Here is a 19,418-nt window from a genome sequence, read left to right as displayed (position 1 = left end):
AATAATAAAAAAATAGAAGATTGATAGAAATTCAATAATATAGTTGTTGCATAAGTATTCAGCTCCCTGAGTAGAGACATGTTAGAAACACATTTGGCAGTTATTACTTTTTTAAATAGCTTTTCACACCTGGATTGTGCAATATTTAATGTCATAATTCTTTAAGCTCTGTCAAGATGTTGGGGGTCATGGTTAGACAGCGATTTTCAAGTCTTGCCATACATTTTCAAGCAGATTTAAGTCAAAACTGTTACTTGGCCTCTCAGAAACATTCACTGGTAAGCAACTCCAGTGTAGATTTGGCCTGTAGGTTATTGTCCTGCTGAAAGGTGAATTCCTCTCCCAGTGTCTGTTGGAAAGCAGACTGAACCAGGTTTTCCCTTTGGCCTGTGATTAGCTCCATCCTGTTTCTTTTTATCCTGAAAAACTCCCCAGTATGTGCAGATGTCAAGCATACCCATACCTTGATGCAGCCACCACCATGCATGAAAATAAGGAGGCAGTTACTCAGTGAAGTGTTATGTTGGATTTGTCCGAAACATAAGACGTTGCATTTAGGCCAAAAAGTGTATTACTTTAGTGCCTTGCTGCATAGAAGATGGATGTTTTGGAATATTTGTAATTCTCTTTTCACTTAGAGTCATTATTGTGGAGTCACTACAATGTTGTTGAACCATCTTAAGTTTTCTCCCATCACATCCATTGTAACTGCTTTAAAATCACCAATGGCCTCATGGTTACATCAGTGAGCAGTTTAATTCCTGTCCTGCACCTCAGTTCAGAAGGATGTCTATCTTGATGTGTCTGGGTGGTTTAATACATAATCCACAGCATAATTATTAACTATACCATGCTTAAAGAGATATTCATTGTCTGATTTGTTATTGTTATCCATCAACCAATCACTACCCTTCTTTGAGGCTTTCAAAAAGATCCCTGGTCTTTGTAGTTGAATCTGTGCTTGTTATTCAATATTTGATTGAGGGAACTTACAGATATTGTATGCACGGGGGACAGAAGAAGGGTGTCATTAAAAAATGTCAACCCATAGTATTTCATAGAGAGTGAGTCCATGTAAATTATGTGATTTATTAAGCAACATTTTACTCCTGAACTAATTTAGCCTTGCATAAACAAATAGGCTGAATACTTACGCAATGGACATATTTTAGTTATCACATTTTTATTCATCTTTAAAAAATGTTTGAATTTCTCTTCCACTTTGACATTACAGAGTATTTTGAGTAGATTAACAAAAAAAGACAATTAAATTAATAAATTCTAATTTGTAACAATGTGAAGCAATCCAAAAGCTCTGAATGACTTTGCAAGGCACTGTATGTGAATGAAGGCCAGGGCCAACTAACTAGTGATGGGTAGCATTTAACAGAATACAGAGATGAAAGATAGAGAACGAACAATAAAGCACACAAGGCAGCTATAAAATACAGATGGAACCTCAGAGATGAAGGTGACAATTATGGAAGAGAGAGGGGGGAAGAGACAAATCCAGAGGGAATGTGCCACAGAATGGGCAGAGGATAGGGAGGATTTTGATTGGCTTCTTCTCTGGTGTGTTCCATCTGGATGTCATATGACCATCTGCAGCTATTCTGACACTAGATAGTGAGAGCAGGAGTTTACACACACAAGAGAGTGAGGGAGTATGTATGAAGGGATGGACTGTGCCATAAGACACACTATTTACTGTGGCATTTATAATAGAAACAAAGTGTTGGGATGGAAAGACATGCGGAATATTGAACAGATTCAACAGCAAAACAAAAATACAACCAAGTAACATTTTCACATGCACCAGGGTTGGGATCAATTCCACTTCAATTGTGCCTATTTGGGAATTAAACTTAAATTCCAATTCTCATGGTTTTTCAACAATGAAAATTGTTGGAATGTCAGTTTACTTCCCTACATGGAAATGGGATGTCAGACAAGTGACTGTATTAAGACAGAAAAACATCAGCAAACTCCATTTCTCCTGTACCACCTTCAGTAATGGCAGTCCTCGTCAGGTCAAAACCTGTTCTAAAAACATAACCCATCCACTCACTATTCCATGACAAACCACAACACAGTGTGCAATTATCTAACAATATTTAATGTTTGTTTTCATTAATTATTTTAATTAGTCAACAGTATACAATTCAATTCACAGACACACTAGTGTCTACACAAACATATATGGACTGTACAGCACGTGTAGTATGTAGTGTGGCAATTTATATATATTTATATAGTGAGTTGGGAAATTAACGCATGTGAAGTTGGAGGGTGGCTCTATATACAACTTGAATGTGTGTAATCATGTGTGTCCGCACATGTGTATGTGAACGGTAACAGCAGAGAGGTTGAACCATAATTACGGGTATTGAGTGTGTTGGGTTCTGATGTGTGTGTGTGTGTGTGTTAAATGTATAGTTTATATATAGACAGTCCCATCATATCAAACATCTTGACGGTCAGTAGTGACCCTCTTCTCCCTTCTTCATTCACAGCATCAGGCAGATCCCCTCGGTATCCTCTCCTCCATCCTTCTGCTCACCTTTCACCCTTGACCCCTGGCAGGAGAGAACACATGACATCAGTGGGTGATGTGGATCTCGACTGTCATAGTAGCTTCTTGTCTCCTCTCCTACCCTGATCTGAAAACACTGGTTATGTCAAAAGCAATATGGAGGATTCTTACTGGGACTGAGCTTTTGCATGTCCACTTGTTTAATGTCAGAGCAGATGGAGGAGTGGTGTAACGTAAACCACTGTAGACTATTGAGATACACCCATTGAGCCCAGACAAGCTAACAACTGGGACAGGCCCAGGTCCAGACTCATCTCATCTGTTCCCTGGACCTTATTGACTCACCTAGTGGATTTGAAATGACTGGATCAGGATTGGCGTAAGCAAAGACCCTATATCAGGGTTGATGCCTATCCACTACTTTCAGATCAACAAAGGGTACAGGAATTGATTTGGAACTGTGCTGTCCACAGTACACACACTTTTACAAACACAGACATACACAGGTCATGCTCCTCCTACCTCTCACCAGTCGTAGCGGGGGCGAGTTGCGGGTGGGAGGTGTCTGGGAGACTCATGGCGAGGGGCGGGCGGAGACGAGGAGCTGGGTGGGGCGGCGAGGGCCAGCTGTTGGCCCCCTGCCCTCCTGTCCCGGCCGTAGTCTATCCCCCGTGCATTTGGGGGAGGGTACCTTCCGGCTGTGCTCCTCCACTCCTCATCAAAGGCAGTAGCCTCACCTGAGAGAGGGACAGGGGGCGGGGGGGTGGGGGTCAGAAACCTGGCCAGACGTACCTCTAACCAGGCAAGTCTAGCAATGGAAACAAACAGTTGCAAATACAGCCATTAAGAATGAATGTGTTTTTTTACTCAAGGCAAATGGTTTATTATTACTTGAGGGTTAGAAACATGGGTATGGTCATACTGATTCTGGAGAACCGTAGTGAGTAGCACATGTAGCTCCGCGACTTACTCTCCTCCAGGTTGATGTAGTCCTGTCGTTCTTCGCGGTCACCCGTGTGGCGGTTTCGGGAGCGTTCCATCACGTGACCGCGGTCCCAGATGTGGTGGCCAATGGCCAGGCGCTCCAAGCCGCTCTCGCTGTCACGCATCGATTGGCGCGTCTCACGAATCTGAGGGGAGGAGGTAGTGTTCAGCAGGGAGCTGGTAGTAGAGGCCAGTAGCTCTGGAGGACTGGCATTGTAAAACCCTACTGAAAAAATGTACATGCAATCACAGTAGTAAATGTCATTTGGCCTGCTCTTACCCCTCCAGGTGCAGTCCTTAGTTCGCTGGTCTGCTGGTAGACTTTAGGGGCTCCCATGTCTGAGGAGGAGTAGGAGATGACTGTGGAGGAAGAGAACGTCTGACAGTTTGGCGAACCAGACATTCTGTCCTAAAGGGAAAGAAGATAACACATCTTGTCTAGCTGGATTATGTTTAAGTTTCATCCACTGAACTCATGTTGGTTCTTTGCTTTAGACAGAGTTGTTGCTGGGTCACAAAACGTTAACTCTAAAATGTTTGTTTTTTTCTGGACGCAGAGAATCTCCATTGAGGATGTTTTTTTTTAGCTCAGGAACATGTTTGATCTGAGAAAGCAGGTGAGGGAATATCTCTGGAAATACTCACCATGTTCTCCATCATTCCTCCCATCATCCCAAACATGTCCATGAAGCCTCCCCCCTAGGGAAGGAACACATGAGGAGGTCAGTTATCTGATTCTGAAATTGAGAATTAGTTTTGAATGTATTGGAACAGGGCCTTGGGTGCTTTTCTGTGCTCTAAGAGGCAGAGATAACATCTTAACACGCAGGGACAAGGACTCACCATTCCCATCATTCCAAACGGCTGCAGGGCCCCAGCCTGAAAAGCAGTAGGAGGTTATTTAACAGCAGACAACAAATATGCAGTAACAATGCAGTATGGCATGAAGTACTATAAAATTAGAGTCTACACTACATATAATCAAAGGTGAAATAGCTATGGTGTGTTGTGCTGTATACATACCAGGGTGGGGTCGATTCCATTTTAATTAGTCGATTCAAAAGTTATCCAATTCAAATTCCAATGTTTACTCATTGAAGAGAATTTGAATTGTACTGTACTTCCTAAATTTGAAGTGGAATTGAACCCAACATCACACACTTACTAGAGATACTCAGAGTAGTCTCTCTCTCACTCACACACACACACACACACACACACACACCTGAAGGTGGGGTGCACGGGGAGGCTGAATCTGAGGGCTGAGGGGGAAAGGTTCGTAGCCAAATGACCCAAACAGACTCCTCATCTGTTGCCTCTGGGCTGCAAATGGATCCCTTCAAAACAGAAATGATTTATCTCACTGAGGATACAGACCATGAAAAAAAAAAACACAGCAGTGAATAAGGAAAAGGATTGCTGACATTATGAAAACCCTAGAGATAACTATATCATGGCTTGGATGGATCATGACACTATGTGGTGTATGTAGTTAACTAATACACATGGTGGCAGGAGATTAGGCCTTTAAATCTCAGAACAAACGACGACTGGGTTGATGCATGCAAGTGGGTATAAAAGCAAGATATGCAGTTCGCTTGGATAAAAGGCAATACGATACTCACATCATGTAAGGGTTGTCATCCACGTCATTTAAATATCGAAACATGGTGTTTTGGTTAGCTAATTAAGCTAGCTGGGGCTAGCTAAAAACGTAGTTTCTTGGGGCCTCAGTACAAAAAATAATGTAAGAGGACAGTAAGTTTACGACCTCTCATTCAGGTATTTCGACACTTCTAGTACAGCGTAGACGGACAATAGTGAGAAATGTGCAGCAGTATTGTTAGCAAGCTATCCTTGCTAGCCACCTAGCATCCGTGTAAGGAAACTAGCCTGAAAACTAGCTTGCAAACCAACGTAGGAAATTAGCCCCTTAAAGCAGACGTATTTGCAGATAGAAAGTCTTATATTGTTCACGCCTAAGTACAACTTAACACATTGACTAGGGTTTTCCTAGCAAGATAGCTAACTAGCTATTTTTCCACTGTTGATTGCACATGAAAACGGAAGTCAAGCTGACAAAGGAAGCCAAAACGTCAGGAATCCAAAGGAAGAAAGATGTTGATGTCTCCACAATTTTCCAACAACCTGACACCTACAAACGCCTATATGTTGTGCAAAACATGCACCTTTCCGTTCAGAAGCCGTGGTGCTAAATGTCACCGAATAAAAAACAAATGACCCTGCAAAACGCCTGTAGCCCGCAAGCTAGAATTAAGCGAAATGTCAATAAAAAAAGGGGGGGGGGCAACATCCGGAAATGACGCAGGCTCGTCGTCAATGAGGATAGAATGCAAAAGGGCCAACATGCCTTACCCTTGCTAATGTGTAATATCTGTCAACCAATGTCACTTCTTTGGTATCTATTTACATTAAACATGTATTTTTTCTTATGAATGTCACTAAATAGAGCTGGTGAGAGGGTATCATTATGTCACTGGGTGACATAAATGATATAGGGCTTAAAATCATAATCAACTATCTTTTTTTCTAAAGATTTGCCTTGATATGACTGTAAAAACAGAACATTTTAAAACAAGACTCAGAAACAACTTTAGGAATCAAAATATTGCCAGAAGTTACAGAAATGTGAGAACACTGCTCTCTACAGGCCTTGCTTTTGAGGATCAAACTTCTGTTGCATGCATGCATGCTCAAAAGTTGTGCCAACTGTCAAATATGTTTTTGAAGTTAAGTTTTAATGTCACATGCAGAAGCATAGTGAAATGCCTTCTTGCAGCACCAAACCCAACAATGCACTGATCAATATCAAAGTAGCACTAAAGATAACACTAAAGAACACAAGGTAATAAGCTATATACATGGTCAGTTCCAATCCCATATTTACAATGTGCAGGGATACTGGAGTGATAGAGGTAGACACAGTGCATTCGAAAAGTATTCAGAACCCTTGACTTTTTTCCACATTTTGTTACATTACAGCCTTATTCTAATATGGATTTAAAAAATCAGAATAATAATTATTCACTAGTCTTCTAGTCCCTGCTGCTGAAAAACATCCCCACAGCATGATGCTGCCACCAGCATGCGTCACCGTAGGGATGGTGCCAGGTTTCCTTCAGACGTGACGCTTGGCATTCAGACCACAGAGTTCAATCTTGGTTTCATCAGACCAGAGCATCTTGTTTCTCATGGTCTGAGAGTTCTTTTGGGTGCCTTTTGGCAAACTCCAAGCGGGCCATCATGTGCCTTTTACAAAGGATTGGCTTCCGTCTAGCAACACAACCATACAGGCCTTTGTGGAGTGCTGCAGAGATGGTTGTCCTTCTAGAAGGTTCTCTCATCTCCAAGGAGGAATTCTGGAGCTCTGTCAGAGTGACCATCGGGTTCTTGGTCACCTCCCTGACCAAGGCCCTTGTCACCCGATTGCTCTGTTTTGCCAGGCGACCAACTCTAAGAAGAGTCTTGGTGGTTCCAAACTTCTTCCATTTAAGAAATATGGAGGCCACTGTGTTCTTGGGGGATCTTCAATGATGCAGAAATGTTTTGGTTCCTTTCCCCCCCCAGATCTGAACCTCGACACAATCCCGTTTTAGAGCTCTAAGGACAATTCCTTCAACCTCATGGCTTGGTTTCTGGTCTGACATGCACTGTCAACTGTGGGACCTTATATAGACAGGTGTGTGACTTTACAATTCATGTCCAATCAACGGAATTTACGACAAGTTGTAGAAACATCTCAAAGATGACCAATGGAAACAGGATGCACCTGAGCTCAATTTTTAGTCTCATAGCAAAGGGTCTGAATATTTATGTAAATAAGGTATTTGTTTTTTTCATTTTTCATCAAAACCTATTTTCGCTTTTTCATTATGGGGTATTGTTTGAAGATTGATGAGGAACATGTTTTAATTATCAATTTTACAATAAGGCTGTAACGTAACATAATGGGCAAAAAGTGAAGGGGTCTGAATACTTTCCGAATGCACTGTATGTATAGGGGTAAGGTGAATAGGTATCAAGACTGTCTAAAGTCCATATAAATGTGTGTGCATGTTATGTGTGTGTTGGAGTGTCAGTTAGTGTGTATAATACTGTGACTGTGCATACAGACAGTGCAAAACTTTTTTTTTTTTTTAAATACAAGGTTCAACTCAGATAGTCCGTGCAGCCATTCTGTTAGCTATTTAGCAGTCTTATGGCTTGGAGATAGAAGCTGTTCAGGAACCTGTTGGTGTCAGACGTGATGCACTGGTACCACTTGCCGTGCGGAAGCAGAGAGAGAGGTCTATGGCTTACGTGGCTCGAGTTTAACGATTTCCCGGGCCTTCCTTTCACACTAGCTGATATAGAGGTCCTGTATAGCAAGGAGCTCGGACCCAGTGATGTACTGGGCTGTCCGTACCACCCTCTGTAAGCGCCATGCGATCGAGGGTGGTGCTGTTGCCATACCAAGCGGTGATGCAGCCAGTCAAGATGCTCTCAATGGTGCAGCTGTAGTGTTTTTTGTGGTTTTAGATGGTGTGCATTCCACTGTACTCCTATCCTCACGTGGTTCAGTTTTCACTCCAGTCCATTCCACCCTTTCGATTGTCACGTTTATGAAGTTGATTTATTTGTTGTTGATATTATGTTTGGAAGTCGTCGTCATACACACTACTGGCTAGATGCCGGCTACCACCAGGTCACTCAACCCTGCACCTTAGAGGCTTATGTACATAGACATATGTTTAGAATATTGTTCTACTCATTTCATATGTATATATTGTATTGTACACTATTTTAGTCAATGTCACTCCGACATTGTTCGTCCTAGTATTTATATAATTCCATTAATTTACTTTTAGATTTGTGTGTATTGTTGTGAATTGTTAGATACTACTTCACTGTTGGAGCTAGAAACATAAGCATTTCGCTATACCCGCAAAAACATCTGCTAAATATGTACGCGACCATACAATTAGATTGTATTGTATTTATTACTCTATTGTGTCGGTAGATGGCAGCACTGACACAAGGACCGGGGTGGAATCCTCGCTCGCAGCTGCGCAGAAGTGGTCTAGTCAAACCCGGATGTAACCAACGCCTAATTGCCGGAGAAAAACGGTGAGTACTTTTCTGAAAACGGGCATAATCAAATTGTTTTAGTTGAATAAATGTGAAGACAGTTGTAGTATAGATTCGTCCATCGTTATACATTAGTGCCTACTCACGTAAGAAACGTTGAATTGTTATAATGTCGTTAACGACCATAAGCGACTCTTTAGGAAATTAGCAACCACAGGCTAACCGAGGGGCAATGCTTGCCAGCCAACCCGCATTGTCATAACTTTGAAAAGTTTCATGATATGCGGGCAGTCTCGAATGTTTTGGACTGTACAAAATAACCAACTATCGGCATTGTTTTATGACGATCTAACTTTACCCATAATTATTTGGCTAGCTGTATGCTTCATGTCAGTGTCTCCCGAAAGCCGGTAGCTAACGTTTGGTATGAATGTATTGTTACATTTTTGCCTGACACTTCATACAGTGTAGAACAAATTCTAAGGTTTAACTTTCACATTCATTTTTAGACTGAGAATTTAATGGCTAGCTACAGATTGTTACACAATATGTGTGAAACCAAATATTGTTGGTATCAATTACTGGGAGTTACAGGTTACTTACTGTATGCTGTAACGTTAGCGCAGATAATTTGACCAACCTTAATGATATAATCTTTACAAACTGTTGTCAATTCGGTCAAACGTGTATATTTTAAAATGACTGTGTCCAGTTGCAGGTGGTACGTTTGAATTTAGAAAATGCTCAGTTATTAAAATAATGTGTATAGCGCCATTTTAGTGTTGCCAAATTAAGGTTGGTCAAAAACTCTGTGCTACGCCAAACAGTACCTAACCTGTAACTCCCAGTAATGGATCCCCAAAATCTATGGTTAAATCACATTATCTGGTGTAACAATCTGTAGCTATGCAATGGCATGCTTACTGTCCTTGCATTTTTCTGGGAAATGAGTGTATTTAGACAAGCAGGTCCACCTTTTCCTCTACCAATTGGTTGTTTGACCAATCAAATCAAATTTATTTATATAGCCCTTCGTACATCAGCTGATATCTCAAAGTGCTGTACAGAAACCCAGCCTAAAACCACCACGGTGGCTAGGAAAAACTCCCTAGAAAGGCCAAAACCTAGGAAGAAACCTAGAGAGGAACCAAGCTATGTGGGGTTGCCAGTCCTCTTCTGGCTGTGCCGGGTGGAGATTATAACAGAACATGGCCGAGATGTTCAAATGTTCATAAATGACCGGCATGGTCAAATAATAATAATCACAGGCAGAACAGTTGAAACTGGAGCAGCAGCACAGCCAGGTGGACTGGGGACAGCAAGGAGTCATCATGTAAGGTAGTCCTGAGGCATGGTCCTAGGGCTCAGGTCCTCCGAAAGAGAGAATTAGAGAGAGCATACTTAAATTCACACAGGACACCGAATAGGACAGGAGAGGTACTCCAGATATAACAAACTGACCCTAGCCCCCCGACACAAACTACTGCAGCATAAATACTGGAGGCTGAGACAGGAGGGGTCAGGAGACACTGTGGCCCCATCCGATGACACCCCCGGACAGGGCCAAACAGGAAGGATATAACCCCACCCACTTTTCCAAAGCACAGCCCCCTTCAACCACCAACTTACCATCCTGAGACAAGGCCGAGTATAGCCCACAAAGATCTCCGCCACGGCACAACCCGGGGGGGGGGCGCGCCAACCCAGACAGGAAGATCAGTGACTCAACCCACTCAAGTGACGCACCCCTCCTAGGGACGGTATGAGCCTTAGTAAGCCAGTGACTCAGCCCCTGTAATAGGGTTAGAGGCAGAGAATCCCAGTGGAAAGAGGGGAACTGGCCAGGCAGAGACAGCAAGGGCGGTTCGTTGCTCCAGAGCCTTTCCGTTCACCTTCACACTCCTGGGCCAGACTACACTCAATCATATGACCCACTGAAGAGATGAGTCTTCAGTAAAGACTTAAAGGTTGAGACTGAGTTTGCGTCTCTCACATGGGTAGGCAGACCATTCCATAAAAATTGAGCTCTATAGAAGAAAGCCCTGCCTCCAGCTGTTTGATTGTTTTACTTCTTCATAGCTGATCTGATTGGTCAAAATATCAGAATTAGTCAACCAGTCTAAGCGCAGCCTATGTCCGGTGCCCCCCAGTCCAGTTCACTTGCTGTCTACTAAATTTAGTTAAGCCATAACTGTAGAGCTGCACTAGCGTTGCTGGGAATTAGCTTGCAAAAAACCTGACTGGTCCGCCAGAAAATAAATACAATTAATTTCAATTTACTCTGTCGATTGTCTGTAGGCTTGGTCCTTATGCAGGGGGTGAATTTGTGAGAGAAAAAAATGCATCTATTGGAACGTTTAATTAACCAGCATTTCCAAATGTGGGTCTGTTACAGACCCATGCAGTTCCTCAGCGAGGTCACTTCCAGCGGACTATCAATCAAATGTATTTATAAAGCCCTTTTTACATCAGCCGATGTCACAAAGTGCTGTATAGAAACCCAGCCTAAAACCCCAAACAGCAAGCAATGCAAATGTAGAAGTACGGTGGCTCTGAAAAACTCCCTAGAAAGGCCAGAACCTTGGAATAAACCTAGAGGAATCAGGCTCTGAGGGGTGGCCAGTCTTCTTCTGGCCGTGCCAGGGCGAGATTATAACAGAACATGGCCAAGATCTTAATAGATGACCAGCAGGGTCAGATAATAATAATAATCACAATGGTTGAAGAGGGTGCAACAGGTCAGCACCTCAGGAGTAAATGTCAGTTGGCTTTTCATAGCAGAGCATTCAGAGTTCGAGAGAGTCCGGGACAAGGTAGCACGTCCAGTGAACAGGTCAGGGTTCCATAGCCATAGGCAGAACAGTTGAAACTGGAGCAGCAGAATGACCAGGTGAACTGGGGACAGCAAGGAGTCAAATGGCCAGGTAGTCCTGAGGCATGGTCCTAGGGCTCAGGTCCTCTGAGAAGAGAGAATTAGAGGGAGCATATTTAAATTCACACAGTACACCAGATAAGACATGAGAAATACTCCAGATATAACAGTCTGACCCTAGCCCCCCGACACAAACTTATTGCAGCATAAATACTGGAGACTGAGACAGGAGGGGTCGGGAGACACTGTGACCCTGTCAGACGATACCACCGGACAGGGCCAAACAGGCAGGATATAACCTCACCGCTTTGCCAAGGCACAGCCCCCACACCACTAGAGAGATATCTTCAACCACCAACCTACTACCCTGAGACAAGGCTGAGTATAGCCCACGAACCCGAGGGGGGCGCCAACCCGGGCAGGAAGATCACGTCAATGACTCAACCCACTCAAGTGACGCACCCCTCCTAGGGACAGCATGGAAGAGCACCAGTAAGCCAGTAACTCAGCCCCTGTAATAGGGTTAGAGGCAGAAAATCCCAGTGGAGACAGGGGAACCGGCCAGGCAAGGGAAGTTCGTCGCTCCAGTGCCTTACCGTTCACCTTCACACCCCTGGGCTAGACTACACTCAATCATAGGACCTACTGAAGAGATCAGTCTTAAAGTCAATAAAGACTTAAAGGTCGAGACCGAGTCTGCATCTCTCACATTCCATAAAAATGGAGCTCTATAGTAGAAAGCCTTGCCTCCAGCTGTTTGCTTAGAAATTCTAGGGACAGTAAGGAGGCCTGCATCTTGTGACTGTAGCGTATGTGTAGGTATATTCGGCAGTACCAAATCGGAAAGATAGGTAGGAGCAAGCCAACATGTAATGCTTTGTAGGTTAGCAGTAAAATCTTGAAATCAGCCCTTGCCTTAACAGGAAGCCAGTGTAGAGAGGCTAGCACTGGAGTAATATGATAAAATGTTTTGGTTCTAATCAAGATTCTAGCAGCCGTGTTTAGCACTAAGTTTATTTAGTGCTTTATCCGGGTGGTTGGAAAGTTGAGCATTGCAGTAGTCTAATCTAGAAGTGACAAAAGCATGGATACATTTTTCTGCGTCATTTTTTGACAAAGTTTCTGATTTTTGCAATGTTACGAAGATGGAAAAAGGTTGTCCTTTTAAATATTCTTTATGTTTGTCGAAAGATAGATCAGGGTCCAGAGTAACGCCGAGGTCCTTCACGGTTTTATTTGAGATGACTGTAGAACCATCAAGATTAATTGTCAGATCCAAAAGAAGATCTCTGTCTTTCTTTGGACCTAGAACTAGCATCTCTGTTTTGTCCGAGTTTAAAAGTAAAACATTTGCCGCCATCCACTTCCTTATGTATGAAACAAAGGCTTCCAGGGAGGGCAATTTTGGGGCTTCACCATGTTTTATCGAAATGTACAGCTGTGTATCGTCCGCATAGCAATGAAAGTTAACATTATATTTCCGAATGACATTACCAAGAGGGAAAATATATATGTGTATATATATATATATGCGTATGTGTGTATATACATATATATATATAGGCGTATGTGAAAACAAGTGGTCCTAAAGCGGAACCTTGAGGAATACTGAAATGTACAGTTGATTTGTCAAGACAAACCATCCACAGAAACAAACTGATATCTTTCCGACAGATAAGATCTAAACCAAGCCAGACCTTGTCCATGTAGACCAATTTGGGTTTCCAATCTCTCCAAAAGAACGTGGTGATCGATTGTGTCAAAAGCAGCACTACGGTCTAGGAGCACGAGGACAGATGCAGATCTTTGGTCTGACGCCATTAAAAAGTAATTTACCACCTTCACGAGTGCAGTCTCGGTGCTCTGATGGGGTCTAAAACCAGACTGAGGCGTTTCGTATACATTGTTTGTCTTCAGGAAGGCAGATATGGTAACTAGTGTAACCAGGAGGAGAGGTCTCGTTTAACACAGTAAATTCATCAGGCTTAAGCCATGATTCAGTCAGGCCAATCACATCAAGATTATGATTATTGACTATAACTGCCTTGGAAGTGAGTGATCTAACATTAAGTAGCCCTATTTTGAGATGTGAGATATCACAATCTCTTTGAATAATGACAGGAACGGAGGAGGTGTTTATTCCGGTGAGATTGATAAAGTGAACACCGCCATGTTTATTTTTGCCCAACCTAGGTCGAGGCACAGACAAGGTCTCAATGGGGATAGCTAACTGTGCTAGTGGCAGACTCCACTAAGCTGGCAGGGTGGCTAGCTGCCTGGCCTGCACCCTATCTCATTGTGGAGTTAGAGCCCTGTCTATGTTCATAGATCAGATGAGAGCACCCTTCCAGCTAGGATGGAGTCCATCACTCCTCAGCAGGCCAAGCTTGGTCCGGTTTGTGGGTGAGTCCCAGAAAAAGGTCCAATTATCTACAAATTCTATATTTTGGGAGAGGTAGAAAACGGTTTCAACCAGCGATTGAGTTGTGAGACTGCTGTAGAGCTCATCACTCCCCCTGACTGGGTGGGGGGCAGAGACAATTACTCGATGCCGACATCTTTCTAGCTGATTTAAACGCTTAAACTATATTGCGCTTGGTGATCTCTGACTGTTTCATCCTAACATCGTTGGTGCCGACGTGGATAACAATATCCCTATACGCTCTACACTCGCCAGTTTTAGCCTTAGCCAGCACCATTTTCAGATTAGCCTTAGCATCGGTAGCCCTGCCCCCTGGTAAACAGTGTATGATCACTGGATGATTAGTTTTAAATCTAATACTACGGTAATGGAATCGCCAATGACTAGGGTGTTCAATTTGTCAGAGCTAATGGTGGGAGGCTTCGGCGTCTCAGACCCCGTAACGGAAGGAGTAGAGACCAGAGAAGGCTCGGCCTCTGACCCGTTGCTTAATGGGGAGAACCAGTTGAAAGTTTGTCGGCTGAATGAGCGACACCGGCTGAGCATTCCTACAGCATTTCCTTTCAGAAGCCTTGAGAAAGTTGTCCGGTTGAGGGGACCGTGCGAGGGGATTTATACTACTCACGTTATCTATACTTATTGGTGGTACAGACGATGTTTCATCCTTTACTTAGCTTCGGCTGGTGGAGGTCCTGTAAAACCATGTCCAGATAAAGCGTCGGGGTGAAAAAGTTGAATGAAAACACGAGGTAAAAATATAAGACGGTAATTAAAAAGTAAAAGCCATAAAGTTGGCAGGTAGCAAAGAAACATTAAAAACAAACCGCACGTAAACAAGTCTAAAAGTTGTGACCGGAAACTATAGCGTTTTTTTGCAAGATAATTCCTAGCATCACTAGTGTGGAAATACTAGCGTTGCTAAAAGCAGCTAGATATAGACTACCCGTTTCTAATGTGTTTATCTACTTATTCAGCAGAAGTAACGATTTGAAATTAGAATCTTAAATCAGGCAAAACGCAACAAATAGTCATGACTACATCATGTCGCTTCCCTTTCCCTGCCATGTCTTTGCTATGCAAGTATGCGGAAGTTAACGTTGTCTAGCAGTAACTGGAAATAACTTTTTGTTACATAACACCAAGTTTGTCACAGACACAGTTTTTTGGGTAGTCCAGGCATATTTTGATTTGCCTGGACCCCTGTCTGTTTACCTGTCTGTCTCTACCTCCTTCCGTTGGCTATTAGGAGTCCCGAAAGGATCCATTAGTGACAATCAACATGTTTCAAATGCGGTCAAGCATCATTTGTGGTTTGATGATCAGTAGATGTCCATGTTTTGAGTATTAGCCTAACACACCATGAACATCACCTGTCTGTACATCACTAGGCTGCAGGCAAGGCAGACAGTGTTATTGCAAATCACGGTGCTGTTGTCATCTCCACTCTGTCTGGTTGTGTTGTTTTTAGTTTCCCAGTTACTGTTATTGTATGGCGTTACAAGCAAGGTCTCAATTATGTCTTTCATAAGATATTAACTCTACTATGTTATGACTGGTGTGTCTTTTCTATCTGCGTCTGTCTCTCTCGCTGAGTAGATGCAGACAATAAAGTGTGTAGTGGTGGGGGACGGAGCTGTAGGAAAGACCTGTCTACTTATCTCCTACACAACCAACAAGTTCCCCTCAGAATACGTGCCTACGGTAAGAGGTGGGCAGGGGAGGGTGGAAGTAGGGGCAAACAAGTCACACCATAAACACTGTGGAGGTCAGTGGGGTGATGTCCAGAGAGCTGAGTGGGAGGGTAGAATGGGGTTTAACACCATAACCAGCCTGCCAGTTGGGGTAATGTTTGATTTGAACCTTTTATTTAACGTTTAGCTTATTGATTTACATTTGCTTCATGAAATAATTAAACATGGGTAACATCCCTTGAACTTTTTTACTAATTCTTTTGTGTGTCTCATGTGTGCAGGTGTTTGATAATTATGCAGTGACGGTGATGATCGGAGGGGAACCCTACACACTTGGGCTTTTTGACACAGCAGGTAATCTCTTTGTCTGTCAATTTATGCTTTTATGTCTGTACCTCCTTCTGTTAAGCAGTCGCTGTGCTACAACTCAATCCTAGTCTGCTTTTGTTCATTCTTGAGAACATATGATGTCTTGTAAATGCAACTCAACCAGTTGAATCGTTCAATTTCACATTAGTTTCATTGTCACAGCGTTCTCTTCCTCTGATTGGTCGTCTCAGGTCAGGAGGATTACGATAGGCTGCGACCTCTCAGCTACCCGCAGACGGATGTCTTCCTCGTCTGTTTCTCCTGCGTCTCACCCTCATCCTTTGAGAATGTCCGAGAGAAGGTCGGTGTTGGTCTCTGAGTCGCCACACCTCAACTTTTTACCTTGTATTATTACCCATAGAGAAACTTCTAGATGATGGATCTGAACCCTTTCCTTAGCCACTTCAACTCCTGTTATGGCAGAAGATCTCCCAAAGCCCATTGGAAGGCTATGTGAAGTCATCCTCATATTGCTTACATCAGGAATGGGCAACTTTGATGGGGCCGCAGTGGCACACGGGTCTGTGTACCCACATCCATTCCAACACATGCAGTCAGAGCCAGCCATAGCCTTTCGGGGGCCCTAAGTTGTCTTGCGAGCAAAACATTGAAGTTTTAGTTCATTTCCTGAAATTCTACACATTTTGCCATGGAGTGTAGATAAAATGTTGTAGTTTTAAATTAAGTTTGCTTCAATTCTATACATTTTGCCATGGGGCAGAGAGAAGATTTTACAATTTTAGAACTCATTTCATGCAATTCTACTAATTTTGCCATGGGGTGGAGAGAAGAACGTGTAGTTTTACAGCAAATGTTCTTAAATTCTACACACTTTGCCATAATGTGGAGAGAAATGTTTGCAGTTTTAATATGATATCTGAGTGAGCGTGACAATTTAATGGGGGCCTTCCGGTCGGTAATTCGACCATGATTACTACAGATGGCTCGACTAATTTACCATTCTAAATTTACCAATCTTTGCTAATTCAGTGGCTCTCAGTGACTAACATAACACAATAAACTTCTGATTCACAACCATATTTCAATATTGCAAATTGTATTATACTATTGTAACTCTCAACAGTAAGTTGAGACCCCGAATTAGTTCCTAAAAAAAATATATATATATTTTTAAAACTAATTTTGGGAAATTGATCTGCGATCCCATTCCTGGCTTACATCTATCTCTGTTGATATCTACAAACAGAATGGCTAGGGGCTAGCTCAGGGTAAAAAAAAGAAAGCATGCACTTGTCTTTTCCTACTAGCACTCACTTTGCTGAAAAATGTATTTACTACGACTGAGGTGTGTGGTTGTCTCACCTTGCTATTTTAAGATGAATCTAACTGTAACTCTGTCAGGATAAGAGCGTCTGCTGAATGACTAAAATGTAAAAATGATTTTGAATTGAGCATATGAACTGACTCTGTACACACTCTGACCTCTGTGTATCCTTCAACCCATGTAGTGGGTTCCAGAGATCTCCCATCACTGTCCTCGTACACCCTTCCTGTTGGTGGGCACCCAGGTGGATCTGAGGGACGACAGCAACACTGTGGAGAAGCTGGCCAAGAACAAACAGCGGCCCCTGTCCCCTGAGAGCGGAGACAAGCTGGCCCGGGATCTCCGGGCCGTCAAATATGTGGAGTGCTCCGCCCTCACGCAGGTAAGGGGCCAAGGATTATGATGATACATTGTTAGAGGGAAAAAGAGCTGATAAGGACCCATGGTGGCTGAAACATTGCTGTACTTCACAAAATAGGTTAGAATACATTTATAAACCATGAAAAGTCAATGCAAACTCTCCCTCTCTCCTCTCTCTCAGAGGGGGCTGAAGAACGTGTTTGACGAGGCCATCCTGGCAGCTTTGGAACCTCCTGAGACTAAACCCAAGAAACGCTGTGTCCTGTTATAAAGGGAGGAGGAGGAGAGAAGGAGCGGTAGAGGGGCAGGGTTAAGAATAGGCGAGTTGGTTACAAATAAGAGAAGCAGATCAACAGCTTGAAAAAGGACAAAAAAGAGTGAAAAGGAAGGAGATGAAATGGCATCGAGACTCCAATACATTCATGCACTGTGCCTTCTTAATATGTATTGAAAAATGGAGAGGAGAACGAAAGAAATGTGGTCTTTCAAGTAAAGAATACAAGTGGGGAAGGAATCAACAGAACTTTCATCTAGTCTCCTTCTCCAGATACACTTTAGACATCTGAAGTGTTTACCATAACATTACTTCTGTGGGGCGGGCTCTCCTACCTGCCTGTCATGTTGCCTTTGTGCCTAGCTTAAATGAAATAAATACCTTGGGGAAACACTTAATTGACATTTTCTTTTGTTGCTACTTTGAGGAGGGAGGGGGAGAACACAAGATTTGTTTCCACTCCCGACCAGGCTAGCATGCTAGAATGGTCACTTTTTCTTTTGGGACACACCAAGTGCATTTTCGCCTCAGATTTTTACTGCCTTCTGAAGGCAACACAGAACTGAATATATATTATTTTTTATCTCTTTTTGTGTCATGTATAATGTATTAATTTTATAATTTTCTTTTGGGAAATTCTTAGTGTATATTATATTCTTTTGGGAGTACGTTTTCTTTTTTTGCTTGACTACCAACTTGATTGTGATTGGTTGATAGTATAACACATTAAGCTGTACTATTTTGAATAGCTGATCTTAATCTTGATAATAACAATGATGGTGAGATTATAACCGTTTCCTAGTCAACTTCTGGATGTTTGTAATTGCAGAATGTTTGTAATAAAATAGTTTAACTGACACAGTTGGTCATTGAGTTAGTGTGTAATTCTTATTTTTCTATATACGTTTCACATGATGGTATACATCACACATCATAGAAGAAACTGTAGTCAAAACAAGTTTATTTGACCAAGTCGACTGCAGAACACGAGCAACATGCATCACAATTGTTTTATTAGTGTTGGACTAAAGCAACATGGATGCAGACGGATGGGGGAGAGGACAGGTATTCTCACTGGTAGAATCTGAGGGGTAGGAAGAACGGGCCACAGGATGATTGATGTACAAATAAATAAAAGACAGAATAGTGGCAAAAGACTCATGAATACAGTAAATATATAAAGACCAACTACCAACTACAGTGAAATCAAGAATCATAAATACAGTAAATGTATAAAGTTTGCAACTACCTACTATACTGAAATCAAATGCACGTAAGAAAAGGGCTGTAATAATTTCCCTGTTGAGGTTAATTTCGGCTTTAAACGCTTTGTCAGTTTAAGTTAATTGTGTGTGTGTGCTCGCTGTAGGCTGTGTGCCATTATGATCTAGACAATCACCTACACAGTTTAGGACGCTGACTTGCAATGTTGCATTATAGTTCCGTTTAGGTTGAAAGAGTACATCATGAGTGTAATATGTTCGATGGGAGTGTGAATATTGCTCTATGCAGGGAGTTTCCTTTCTCCATGCTTGTTAGT

General features: G+C 42.5%; 2 protein-coding genes across 3 annotated transcripts; one reads left to right on the top strand and one right to left on the bottom strand.

The window, feature by feature from the left end:
• Positions 1 to 2,095: 2,095 nt before the first annotated feature.
• On the bottom strand, positions 2,096 to 5,821 carry LOC112222726 (myeloid leukemia factor 2). 2 transcript variants are annotated; one of them, XM_024385452.2, is made up of 8 exons: positions 5,143 to 5,821; positions 4,743 to 4,854; positions 4,361 to 4,396; positions 4,163 to 4,216; positions 3,798 to 3,926; positions 3,504 to 3,663; positions 3,056 to 3,270; positions 2,096 to 2,576 (listed from the first exon to the last, which is right to left on the bottom strand). In XM_024385452.2, the coding sequence occupies exons 1-7, from the start codon at positions 5,184 to 5,186 to the stop codon at positions 3,059 to 3,061; spliced, it is 747 nt and encodes a 248-aa protein (XP_024241220.2). In that variant the 5' UTR covers positions 5,187 to 5,821; the 3' UTR covers positions 2,096 to 2,576; positions 3,056 to 3,058. The 2 variants fall into 2 exon arrangements, with proteins under 2 accessions (XP_024241220.2, XP_024241219.2); XM_024385451.2 differs by having other exon boundaries at positions 3,063 to 3,270.
• A 2,710-nt stretch (positions 5,822 to 8,531) lies between these two features.
• Positions 8,532 to 18,737, top strand: LOC112222725 (cell division control protein 42 homolog). Its single transcript, XM_024385450.2, has 6 exons — positions 8,532 to 8,644; positions 15,496 to 15,600; positions 15,872 to 15,944; positions 16,151 to 16,260; positions 17,429 to 17,626; positions 17,786 to 18,737. Exons 2-6 carry the CDS (start codon positions 15,496 to 15,498, stop codon positions 17,873 to 17,875), a joined length of 576 nt encoding a protein of 191 aa, XP_024241218.1. The 5' UTR covers positions 8,532 to 8,644; the 3' UTR covers positions 17,876 to 18,737.
• The last annotated feature ends 681 nt before the right edge of the window (positions 18,738 to 19,418 follow it).

This window comes from Oncorhynchus tshawytscha, linkage group LG03, assembly GCF_018296145.1.
Source record: "Oncorhynchus tshawytscha isolate Ot180627B linkage group LG03, Otsh_v2.0, whole genome shotgun sequence".
Lineage (NCBI taxonomy): Eukaryota > Metazoa > Chordata > Actinopteri > Salmoniformes > Salmonidae > Oncorhynchus > Oncorhynchus tshawytscha.
Note: the sequence above shows the minus strand (reverse complement) of the source record. Positions and strands in the feature narration are given on the sequence as shown.